The 13,237-nt window shown below is 37.0% G+C and overlaps 1 protein-coding gene across 1 annotated transcript in view; it reads left to right on the forward strand.

The window, feature by feature from the left end:
• NUP133 (nucleoporin 133) overlaps positions 1-13,237 on the forward strand; it is a 59,329-nt gene that overhangs the window by 3,481 nt on the left and 42,611 nt on the right. The window contains exons 3-9 of the mRNA XM_002921544.4: positions 1,698-1,801; positions 3,327-3,434; positions 5,005-5,139; positions 5,764-5,934; positions 7,539-7,694; positions 8,002-8,072; positions 12,507-12,654. Coding sequence (XP_002921590.2) covers positions 1,698-1,801; positions 3,327-3,434; positions 5,005-5,139; positions 5,764-5,934; positions 7,539-7,694; positions 8,002-8,072; positions 12,507-12,654 — 893 coding nt within the window. The remainder of the gene's footprint in view (positions 1-1,697; positions 1,802-3,326; positions 3,435-5,004; positions 5,140-5,763; positions 5,935-7,538; positions 7,695-8,001; positions 8,073-12,506; positions 12,655-13,237) is intronic.

Genomic DNA, 13,237 nt, shown 5'->3' on the forward strand with positions numbered 1-13,237 from the left:
GATAACTTGTTTGTTTCATTTAAATTCTATGTGAATGAGTCATGATATAAAATGTTTTTCATACTGTGAATGACAGTCAGAAAAGGTTAAAGTACTCCATTCTAGAAAGGAATATTTTTCATAAACTTGAACTTTCATATCTTCCCTATGAGTCCTTGAGAACTCAGGTACAGTGGTTTTCAGATAACTAAACTTCCACTAACCTCTATCATGCACTGTTTTTATTTTTTTAATAGGATTTTTTATTTATTTTTGCAAGAGAGAGAGAGCGAGAGAGAGCACATGCATGTGCAGGGGGAGGGGCAGAGGGAGACACAGGCTTCCCACTGAGCAAGGAGCCGGATATGGGACTCGAACCCAGGACTCTGGGATGACCTGAACCGAAGGCAGATGCTGAAGGTGACTAAGCCACCCAGGCGCCCTGCACTGTTTTTGTTTTAAATATGTGTAATATATATTTTTCTTCTAAAAATTTCAGCTTAAATTTTATTTAAACCTTTTAACATACTCCTGGTTCATGCCACCAGACTTTTAGTAACAAATAGTACACAATCTCAGAGGAGAGAGCCCCTAGAAATTAGGATGTTTAAACTGAGGAGCGTGTAAACCGAAAGAACTTTACCCTATGTGGAAACCTACCAAGTGCTGTGTGTTAGGTCAGAGACCTCAAGGGCTTACCATTAGAGTATTTGGAACTGCTTTATTGCTTTCAGGAAAAGAAAATATTGAGCAGGTACGCTAATTCAGCAAAAAGCCCACACTTAGCCTAGGCACAATTTAGTATTTTAGCGTATACATTATTGATGCCGTTTATCTTGCTCCTCTACCATGCGTTAGGCAAAGAGCAGAGCTCAAGTTAATTAAATTTCTAGGGCTAACACACTTACCGAGGTTTACCACCAATGCTTATGGCAGCAATATACTAATTTAGTTTTGTCATTTAATACGGAATGTAACCCACGGGGTGTCTGGGTGGCTCAGTTGGTTAAGTGGCCAACTCTTGGTTTTAGCTCAGGTCATGGGATCGAGGCCTGTGTCAGGTTCTGCGCTTAGTGGGGAGTCTACTTGAGATTCTGTTCCTCTCCTCCTTTTGCCCCTCCCTCATGTGTGCTCTCTCTCTTTCTAAAATAAATTAAAAATTCTTAAAATATAGAATGTAACCCTTGATGTCTGCATATCATGAAGTGATTTATCATACTTTTAAAGAAAGTATTTGAAAATCACATTCTTTTGAAGGCATAATTTTCTTTGAATTTTTTAATATATTTAATGGGAGAGATTATTATTTGTGTTACTGTATCAAAATAAAATTACAAATGTTACTAAATATTGAAGAAAGTAAGATACCTGTTTATAACCAATATTAAAAGATATTAAACCTAAGTCCAAAATATACTTCTTACTTTCACATACATTTCTAAAAGTGGTTATCAAAGTTAAATGAATTTCTTGTTTTGGATATTAATAACTCTGAGTTATCCAAGAGCATTTTTTGATGTGAATGAATCTCTTTTGTATGTGGTAATTACTTTTTTATGTATACACACACACACACAACACACATATATATAAAGAATGTAGCCATAAAGAAGATTTTGGTATAGAGAATTTTAAGGTTTTTTTCCTTCTTCTTTTTTTGTTTTTTTAATAGTTTTTCTTATTTGTGCTTTAATTATGTACTTTTTTTTTTTTTTAAGTTGATGATCAGCTGACTGTTCACATAGATGAAGGTGGATGGGCTTGTCTGGTCTGCAAAGAGAAACTCATTATTTGGAAGATTGGTCTGTCACCTATTACTAAGGTAATTGCTGTTTAGAGAGCTAGAAGGAAATAGAGGAGAGGATTACCAATTGGCTCTTAATTTTTACCATAAAGCTTTAGAGTTGTTAGAGGACAGTAATCTGAATCTACTCAAACATTATGGATTTGCATCTTTATGATGTGAAAAACGGAGTATGCGTACACATTTTTGTGTTGGGAAAAAAAAGTTTCTCCCATTTAATAATTTTAAACTAGATCCATGTTATTTACATTTAATAACATTAGAGACTTTAAAATTTTTAATGAATGTTGTAAATGTTATGTCAGTCTACCTAATGAAGTTTAAAACTAAATGCCATCCACATAAGCTGAGTTTATTTATTTCTAAGATAGGACTCTTTCACTAAATCTGCTGAATGATGCTTAATAGGGAAAAACTGAGGGGCGTCTGGTGACTCAGTCAGTTAAGCAGCCAGCTCTTGATTTTGGCTCAAGTCATGATCTCGGGGTCCTAGGATCAAGCCCCGCATCAGGCTCTGTGCTCAGCAGGGAGTCTGCTTCAGGATTCTCTTTCTCCCTCTACCCTCCGCCCCCTCAAATAAATAAATAAATATTTTTAAAAATAGTGGGAAAATGACACCAATTTTAGCAATTACTGTTTTAACTTTCAGGTGTCAAGTTTCTCACATGGGGTTATCATTTGTGTTTCCAGGAATTTATTCTCAGCAACCTGTTTTCCTGTGTGTTCCAGATCAGGCACCCTCTCTTGCACCAGTCACTGGTTACTGTTGTTACTGGGCCTTGTTCTGTTGTAATTGCGGACCCGTGCTTACCTAAACTCTTGACATATGTGGCTTCTATACTGCTGCTGCCTGGAAAATAGTATTTGTAATTAAGAGCATAGGCGAGGGAGACATCCTGTGGGCCGTGATGAGTTAGCTGAAGGAGTCTGATACCTGGCTGAGGCTAAGAAGTATTTTCTAGGGGCGCCTGGGTGGCTCAGTCGTTAAGAGTCTGCCTTCGGCTCAGGGTCCTGGGATCAAGCCCTGCACCGGGCTCCTCTGCTGGGAGCCTGCTTCTTCCTCTCCCGCTACCCCTGCTTGTGTTCCCTCTCTCGCTGGCTGTCTCTCTCTGTCAAAAAAAAAAAAAAAATCTTAAAAAAAAAAAGAAGTATTTTCTAGACAACTTGGTATAATTAATTATTCTGTGGTCATGCAGATTTTAGATGTCAAATAAACAAATCAAGGCTAGCCTGGGAAAATTCCATACATATGTCTCTTAACCAACAGACTGTTTTTAGTCCAGAAGGGTATTGAGCTAGTTGATATTCAGGGTCTGGTCTACCTCTTAAGTTTTCCTGATTTCTGTATCTCTTGAGATATTTTGTTTTGAAATTACTGATGAAAGCGTGATCAAAAAGATGTGAGCAGAAAGAATATTTGTAGAATGGTATTTCCAGCAGTGAATCAGAATCTGAAATATGCAGGGAAAGAAAATAAGTGAAGTGCATATTCAAAAAACTTGGATTTGATGTGAAAGATTTTTTGTTTGTGTTTTTTCTTTAGTTATCTGTTTGCAAAGAACTTCAGCTGCCGCCTAGTGACTTCCACTGGAGTGCTGACTTGGTGGCTCTCTCTTACTCTGATACTGCAGGTGAAGCACATTCTATTCAGGTAGGTGACCTAAATGCTTATTGAAATACGCTTTTTTTAAATAAGGGAGTTCTAATATTAGAGGACTCATCCAACCTGATTCGGAGACATGACTGTAAAGCCACAGGAATCAAGCACTGGTATTGGCAGATAGACACATAGAGAATGCAGATACAGAGGTGGCCCTTTGATCTGTGACAGAGCTGCAACAGCAATTCAATGGAGTAAGGATAGTCGTTTCAGTAAATGGTGTTAGGACCATTAGTCATCTTTATGCAAAAAAAAAAAAAGAGAGAGAGAGGAAGAAAGAATTTCCCCCCAAACCTCCTACCTTATACAAAGATTAACCCAAAAGGGATCATAGATATAGATGTAAAACAAAATTATAAATTTTTAGAAGAAAACAGGAGAAAATCATCATGACAAAGAGTTCTTGGAAATCACCAAAAGCATGATTCATAGAAAAATAAATAAATTGGACTTTATCAAAATTAAAAACTTGGCTCTGTCAAAGACAGTGATGAGAAAAAGAGACAAGCTACAGACTGGGAGAAAGTATTCATATGTCCTACATCCAACAAAGAACTTATAGCTAGAATGTAAAATAAACTCTCAAAGCTTAATAAGAAAACAACCCAATTTAAAAACGGCACAGAACTTGAACAGACACTTTACCAGAGAAGATATAAAGGTGTTACAGAGATGTTCGCATCATTCGCCATTAGGGAAATATAAATTGAAACAATAGTGAGATATCACAATACATCTATTACAGTGGCTAAAATACAAAATATTGACACCAGCAAGTGCTGACAAGGATGTGGAGCAACTGGAACTCATACATTCCTGATGGGAATGCAAAATGGTACAGCTACTTGATTTTCACTTTCTAATAAAGTTAAAACACACTTGCCATTGTGACCCAACTATTCCATCCTGGCTCTTTACCTCTTAGAAATTAAAACTTAAGTTTACACAAAAACAGTATATGAATGTCATAACAGCTTCGTTTGTGATAGCCAAAGGTAGAAACAACCCGGATGTCCTTTCACAAGTGAATGAATAAACGGAGTTCATCCATAGAATGGAATACTACTCAACAGTAGAAAGGAATGAACTCTTGATACAGCAACAACCCAGATGCATCTCCGAGACATGCTGAAGTGAGATAAGCGAGAGCTTGAAGGGTATATTCTGTATGATTTCATTTGCTTGACGTTCTCAGAGAGATGAAACTATAATGGTGAAAACTGGTGAAAGATGGGAGAAAGATGTGATTTTAAAGGGATAGTTAACACTAGGGAATTTGGGATGTTTATAGGACTGTTCTGTGTTCCTATATTGGTGGTAGTTACATGGGTCTATACAAGTGTTAAAATTAGTAGAACTGCACAACAAAGGAAGAAAAAGTCAATTTTATAGTCTGATAATTTTTAAAATACAAAAAGAAGGAGTTTTGTTTGTCCTCCCCAGCCCAATTTCTGTTACTCAAATAGTAAATTGCCCTACTTTCTTTTTATCAGTGTCACCAGACTCCTAGTTTCAGGGTCCTTTTTACTGTAAATGCCGAGTGTTATGATCTTGTTTCAAGGCTGTTGCTGTCATGGTTGCCACCAGAGAAGGATCCATCCGCTATTGGCCAAGCCTTGCCGGTGAAGATATCTACACAGAGACCTTTGTAGATTTGGGAGGTGATAAGACTTACAGTTTCCTAACAGCAGTCCAGGTATATGATGGGTATTCTTTTGTATTTACTGGAAAGCTGTGATTTGGCTTGGGAATGAGAAGTGAATGACTAAAAATTGTTTTGTATAGACCATATACGTCAGAGAGGGATCAAAAAGAGGCGAGAGAAGAATGTAAGGGTCTAGGAATTGAACAGTTGGACAAAGGAAAACCCTTCTGCTAGGACTCTGAAATACCAGTATTGGATCATAGCCTGTGGTATTCATTTCTTCAGACATTTTCTGACAGTGACTTAGAAACCCTTAGACATTATGAAGAATGGTTTGCTAACATACACTCTGCAAATGTACCAAAGAATAAAATGTGATACTTTATTTGTTGAACCTGCAGTGTGGCGCACATAGTTTAAAAATCAGAATTGAGAAAACATGCAATTAAAAAAACACAGTTGAAGTTTCTCTATGTAGAATTCATAGTATCACGTATTAGTATCATGTAACAGTATTCATAAGTAAATCATTTTAATAAAATGACACTTTTTTTCTTTTAGATTTGTTTTAAGGTACAGATGATAGATGATTTGTTTCTGTATCAAAGCATTTTGTGTTAATATTCTTTATCTTAGTTATAGATACGTAACTTATTTCACAATATTTATTCATAGGGAGGAAGTTTTATTTTGTCCTCTTCGGGAAGCCAGCTGTTTCGGCTGATACCTGATAGTTCAGGAAAGATTCATCAACATATTCTGCCTCAAGGACAAGGCATGCTTTCAGGAATTGGTCGGAAGGTTTCTTCTCTTTTGGGAATTTTATCTCCAAGTAGTGATCTCATCGTAAGTTGATAAAATAATTTTGTTTTACAAGCTTGTTTCTTTGTGAAAGCAGTAAGTAGGAAATTTCCTATGAAGTTGGTATTGCATCCGTGTGAACACTAGTGTATATGAAGTAAAACCTTTATATTGTGATCAAATGAGTTCATACGAACCCTCTCACAAACCCTGTAGCTTTAATATTCTAGATCACACAGATTCTAAGTACATTCTTTGAATTAAAACTGTTATATAAAATTACAAATGTGTTTAAGGACCAATTTTGCTTTTTAGACTTAACCAGAAGTGTGTTCTCCACTCCGATGACCAGCTATTTGTGTGGATGACTCCAGTCTAGAGATGTTGGCTGGGCTTCTGCCTCAGGCTCTGGGATAGTGAAGGGTGGCGGATGGGAGTGAACCTGGAGCATCTACTGTCTTCTAGGGGCTCTGTATTTGTTTCCTCGAATAATTATTACAATGACCCATAACGTAGAGCGCTTTCTCCCCAGTTTGCAGGTGAGGAAACGGCCTCAGTGACATTATGTAAACTGCCTGAGGTTGCATAACTACTCCGTGGCAGATACGTGCTCAGGCCTCTCTGAATTGAAAGCACATTTCCTTCTCACTTTGCTGTTTCCTCCTAATTGCAGTTTGCTCTCATCATCTGCTTTCTTGATGGGCTTCGAACCTAAAATCTAACATGTCTGAGAACAAATTTCTCATATTCCCTCTTCTCTCACATTTATTACACCAAAAGTGTGTATAAAACTTGTTTCTCTTTTGGCCTGTTTATTTCTGTTCATGACCGTGTCACTTTTTTCAGTGACCCCAGTATAAACTCTTCATTGTGTGTGTGTGTGTGTCTCCCTTCTATAGCAAGTTCTTTACTTACCAGATACTGTAGATTTGACTTCTGTCTTGTCTCATTTTCATCCCTATCTTTTGCTTCCATTGTTATGCCCTAATGTGCACTCTCGGTAAATTTCCCCTAAGCTCTTGGTGCCAGTTCAGTTTACTAACTGTTGGCTCCCTTATCCCATTGGTGGCCAGATTCATGGTGACAAGAGAAATAGAGAAAATTAGGGCTTTAACTCAAAACAATTGTGTGCCCAACTAAAAACGTAATTGTACTTCATAACCAAGTATATATTTGAAAAGGCAAAATAATCTGTCTACATATAACTTGCCACATTCATTTTTCTACAACACAGCTCTTGAGTTCAAAAGCCATTGATAATACCTTGTTTACTAGGTTTACAAACTCACATTCAGGACTCTGCTGTATGTCCCTAATTTTTCATTTGAGCATTATTTCTACTTCTTTTCTAGTTATAGTCTACATTCCAGTGTAACAGGACTGCTTGTTCTCTGAAAGACCTTATACCTTTCCCACAACTGTGCTCTTTGTGGGCTGCCTGCTTTTATATTTCTGCCTATGGAAATCTTACCTTGCTTTCAAGGTCCATTTTAGGATCACTCCTTTCTTCGAATACTAAAGAAAGAATTCCGCTAGGATTACTAATGGAATACTTATAAAATATATAACATTTGAATTTTAGAAAAGTAGTTCATTCACATTAGAACTTAAAAATCTATAAACGTAACTTTTTTCTTCTCTCCATACAGCTTTCAAGTGTCCTTTGGGATAAAGAGAGTGCAAGCTTTTATAGCCTGACAAGTTCCAACATCAGTAAATGGGAATTAGACGATTCTTCAGAAAAACAAGCACATAGTTGGGATATAAGTAGAGCCCTGAAGGAAAACATTACTGATGCTATTTGGGTAAGGAAAAATAATATTCATCTTTGTAATTAATATTTTTGATTATATGAGAATGCTAGTTCCTTTGTTATATTTATTAGAACACATTTCAGTGCAGTGTAGCTTTTAGCCATTAGATAAGCAGAAATAGGGTGTTCAACCCCTAGAAATAAATATTGGAGCTCACTGATTTACTTAGTAGTTTTTAAAATGCCTATATTATTTATTCAATAACTATTTGAACTGTTTAGTAGGTGCTGGGAATACAAAGGTGAAAAGAAACGATCCTTACACTCATGGAGCTTATGTTATTGATATTTTCATATAGGGATCTGAAAGTAACTACGAAGCTATTAAAGAAGGGGTCAACATTCGGTATTTGGATTTGAAGCAAAACTGGTAAGCAATTAGTTTGTCATCAAGAATATAGGTAGGTAGTTGTTTGGAAAAATAATGTTTATCGTAAAATGATGAGCAATCTTGCTATCTGTTCTTCTAATGCTGTTCTCATCATACTTTTATACCTTACTAAATGGTGGTTTTGTGTCCTTTTCTAGAGATGCTGGTTCATTTGAGAAATATAGGCAGTTCTCAGCCTTCAGCTGCATATTTGTATATTAGTTGTCTGTCCTAGTTCGAGACTCATCTTTCCTGCTCTCATGACTGGAGCTTCTCTTTCTTCACGCTAAGAGACGCTCTCCCTGGCTGCTGAGGGTACCCCATGCTGTTGTCCTTCTCTTAGTGGAGATACCAGGCATACTTCTCCAGCCCTTTTGCTTTAGTAAGCCTATGTTTGTGGTGATATTGGAGAAAGGAAGGTGGGGTGAGGTTTTGTCTCGGCAGTACAAGTGAGGACTCACTCAGGGTTTATATTCACAGTGAATTTCCTCTTAGAGACAATGCTCAAAGTGGTGCTTAAGATCCTAGGTTAGTCTGATAAAGTTAACTTATCCTGTGTTATTATTTAGTTTTAATACTAAAGGTCATATGGAACTTAAAAACCATTTGTGACACGGCTCCCATGAGAAAGTTCATAGTGAGTGCAAATATATGACTTGTAATTCTTCAAAACACAACGTACTGGCAGTTAAGAGCAATTTTTATGTGTTTTAGAGTAATTTAGTTTATTTGGTAGAAAGAATCTACTTGTTTTTTGGAAGGGTATTGCAGTTCTGCTGTGTAATTTTTCTTAGGCTCTTGAGAATGTCAGTAGATCCTTTATAGTATCTTTTTTTTTATTTTAATTTATTTATTTGCAAGAGAGAGAGAGAAAGAGTGCACAAGCAGGGGGAGCGGCAGGCAGAGGGAGAAGCAGACTCCCCACTGGGCAGGAAGCCCGATGTGGGACTCAATCCCGGGACCCCGGGATCATGACCCGAGCCCAAGGCAGATGCTTAACCAACTGAGCCACCCAGGCGTCCCCCTTTATAGTTTCTGAAAACCTTGTATAAACCATCAAAGAGGTAAAAATAAGAGTATATATTTAATTTCCATAAGTGGTTTAATTAAATATAGTTTATCTGTTTTCATGTATCTTTACCAGACTTTCAGAAATTTAGAGCTGCTACTAGGACACAGCCCTCATGGGCCTATGGTGCAGACGTTTCTTCACATAGTTTTCAGAATGGATATGTGGACTGAAAACAACAGAAACATGCCTAAGAATTGCTGGACTGGGTCAGAGCCCAGGCTCCTCTCCCCCATTGTTGTCATGCTAACAAGATGCCCATGGGGCTTGTGAGACATAGCTCTTGTTCTCCTTCTGGACGTCTAGTGATCCATACAGAGTGTCCTTATCTGCATACCTTTCTTCTGTTTAAGAATAGTGTTTGTCTTCCTGATGCTCATTGATGCTCCTTGATCTTTTGCTCATTTTGGCCAGGTTTGCAACCTAGGCATATATTTTCAGGGACCAGGCTTTTAAGTTCTTTTACTAGATTATTACTGACACAGAGCTCAGATAGCCTCACTTTAGATGTGAAATTGAAATTTTTAAGTCTTAAGTGTATTATCTTATATATACTCACGTAAAAATTTATTGTTAAATTTTTACTGGTTTGCAATATTTAGATTATCTACCTATCATCTCTGCCACCTACAATTGGTTCATGTTTTTTTCAAATGTGAAGGTGTTTTTATAAAGATGTCAAATAAAAGTGGTCTAGCACCACTCTCTAAGGCATTCTACTTGTTAGACATGTCTGCATGACTCGGTCGCACCCCTTATCACCCTAATGATACAGCCTTTAGAGTAACTTCAGTATAGAGCCTTATCATAGGTATAACCAACTCTACCTCCTTCCTTGGTACATTCAAGACCACATTCTCTGGGACCTCACTCGGCTTCTTTTTTTGTGTGTGTTTTTGGCTGTACTTTTCATCTCTGTGACCTGTTTATTTTATAAGTGGAAGTTTGTACCTGTTAATCCCCTTTATCTGTTTTGCCCATCCCCTCAGCCATCTCCCTTCTGGCAACTAAGAGTCTTCTTTTGTTTTTCTCTTTGTTCATTTGTTTTGTTTTTAAGATTCCACATATAAGGGAAGTCAGATGGTATTTGTCTTCCTGTGTCTGACTTATTTCACTTAGCATAATACCCTCTGTTTCCATCCATATTGTCACAAATGGCAAGATCTCATTCTTTTTTATGGCTGAGTAATATTCCAGTGTGTGTGTGTGTGTGTGTGTGTGTGTGTGTACGTGTGTACGTGTGTACCATATCTTCTTTATCCATTCATTCGTTGATGAGCACTGGTGTTGCTTCCATGTCTCAGCTGTTAAAAATAATGCTGCAATAAACATAGGGGTGCATATATATTTTCAAAGTGGTGTTTTTGTTTTCTTTGGATAAATACCCAGTAGTGGAATTGTTGGATCATATGGTATTTCAATTTCTAATTTTTCGAGAAACCTCCATACTGTTTTCCACAGTGGCTTCACCAGTTTGGATTCCCACCCACTGAGTATGAGGGCTCCTTTTTTCTCCACATCCTCACCAACACTTGTTAATTCTTGTCCTATTTATTTTAGCCATTCTGATAGGTGTGAGGTGATACCTCATTGTGGTTTTGATTTGCATTTCCCTGACAATTACTGGTGTGTTGAGCATCTTTTCCTGTGTCTGTTAGTCATCTGTATGTCTTCTTTAGAAAAACATCTATTCAGGGCTTCTGCCCATTTTTAAATTGGGTTGTTGGGGGGTTTTTTTGGTGTTATTGAGTAAGTTCTTTACGTATTTTAGATATTAACCCCTTATCCGATATATCATTTGTGAAATTCCATTCAGTTGGTTGCCTTTTTGTTTTGTTGATAGTTTCCTTTGCTGTGCAAAAACTTTTTATTTTGGCGTAGCCCCAAGAGTTTGATTTTGCTTTTGTTTGGCTTGCCTAAGGAGACATATCCGTAAATATGTTGTTAAGGCTTCCTTTCCTTTTTTTTTTTTTTTTTGGTTTCTTGTTTTTAGTTGTCAGTAGAGGGCGCTTGCCCCCAGTTAATATTTCTGACGCTTGAATGAAAGTTGCTAATAATAAATGCTACTGAATGTTTTGGAGGGGTTGAAATTAGAGACCATTTAATTTTTTGTTGAGGGCAACAATTTTGATACACTTAAGAGGAGCATATAAGCTTTAACATAGAAAAAGGTTTGATTTTCACATTGAAATTTCTGTAATTGATTGTTGAAATTAAAAACAAAATGTTCCTCTGGACCAAAGTAACCTTTAAAGAACAGATTAGGCCAGGGTTTGGCAGCCTTTTCTTTGAAGGGCCCCAAACTGACTATTTCTGGCTTTGGGAGCATGTGGTCTTCACTGCAGCTATTCTGCTCTATCAGTGATAGCATGAAAGCATCCATGGACAGTACAGAAATGAGTGGACATGTTGTATTCCAGTAAGGCTTTATTTATAAAAACTCACTTGGGTGCAGTTTGGCCTGAGGGCTATGCTTTGCCAGTCCTGCATTTGATGATTTGTTGATCTTTTTTTTTTTTAAGTCAGNGATTTGTTGATCTTTTTTTTTTTTAAGTCAGATTTATTGAGGTGTAGTTTATATACAGTAAAATTCACTTGTTTTAGTGTATAATTTAATGAGTTGACAAATACAGACTCATTTGATTGTAAGACAATCACGATGTGGAATAGTTCCATCACCCCCAAAATTCCGTCGTGTCCCTTGTAATCAAAACCTCCTTCACTTTGAACCCCTGGCAACTACTGATGTGTTTTCAGTCCCTGTAGTTTTGCCTTTTTCCAAATGCCTTATAAATAGGATCATACAGTATAAAGCCTTTTGAGACTGGCTTCTTTCACTTAGCATAATGCATTTGATGTTCATTCAGTAGTTTCTTCCTTTTTACAGCTGAGTAGTGGCACATTGTATAGAATTACCAGGGTCTGGGGGACGCCTGCGTGGCTCAGTTGGTTAAATGTCCTGACTCTTGATTTCAGCTCAGGTCATGATCTCAGGGTCATGGGATTGAGCCCCGCATTGGGCTCCATGCTCAGCTCAGAGTCTACTTGGGATTCTCTCTCTCCCTCTGCCGCTTTCCCCACTTGCACTCTCTTCTCTCAAATAAATAAAATCTTTAAGAAAAAAAAAAATTACCAGGATATATCTGTTCAGCAGTTGAAGGATATTGGGCTTCCAGTTTTGGGTAATTATGAATAAAGCCACTGTAACTATTTGCACACAAGTTTTTGTGTGAACATAAGTTTTTTATTTTTCTTGGGTAAGTATCTAGGAGTGGGATTGCTAGGTCATATGGTTAGTATCTGTTTATGAGAAACTGACAAACTGACTTCCAAGAGGCTGCAGATCTTTCTTTTTCTCTGATTAGTGATGGGCTCCTGATTTTGGCAGCTGCGTGGCACCCAGCAGACAATCCATGTCTCATTTATTACTCTCTGATAACAGTAGAGGATAATGGCCACCAAATGTCTGATGCAGTAACTGTAGAAGTCACTCAGTATAATCCACCTTTTCAGGTAAGATTTCTATCTGTAAATTAAATTACAACTGACAATAACGTACTGAGTTGTTTGTCCTAACCATTGTAGGGTGAAGTTCTTTTGAGAGATTCACCTGAAGGGCTTGGGAATATTTTTAAATAGCTGGTTTTTAGGCATTGCATTTTGTTTGCCATCTTAAACTCATTCCTTTGCACAACCTTAGCTAAAGAGAAATGAGAGTGGAAGCAGCTGACAGCAAACAGTTGTTTAATATTGTAAATATTGTTGAATAATGATGTTCATAAGGAAAAAGCCTTAACTGTAAATTCATTTCATTTAGCCTTATATAGTATAGTATCCATTTTTGTTAAATCCTTAATTCTTAATATGACTAACGACATACTGTAAGGAAATCGTTTAATTTGTCCTTTTATTTCAGACAAAACTTCTAGTTCTGATTCTGCAAGAAAAACATGCTCAGTGTTAAGATTTTTCAGGCAATGCAAGAGGTGTAAAAAAAACCAGTTTCAGAATAAAAACATTATGGAATACCACTTTTAATGTTTTGTTTATAAAATTACTTCTTTAATAACAAACAGTATGTATTTTTAACATTTGC

The sequence above is a fragment of the Ailuropoda melanoleuca genome, chromosome 6 (assembly GCF_002007445.2).
Source record: "Ailuropoda melanoleuca isolate Jingjing chromosome 6, ASM200744v2, whole genome shotgun sequence".
NCBI lineage: Eukaryota > Metazoa > Chordata > Mammalia > Carnivora > Ursidae > Ailuropoda > Ailuropoda melanoleuca.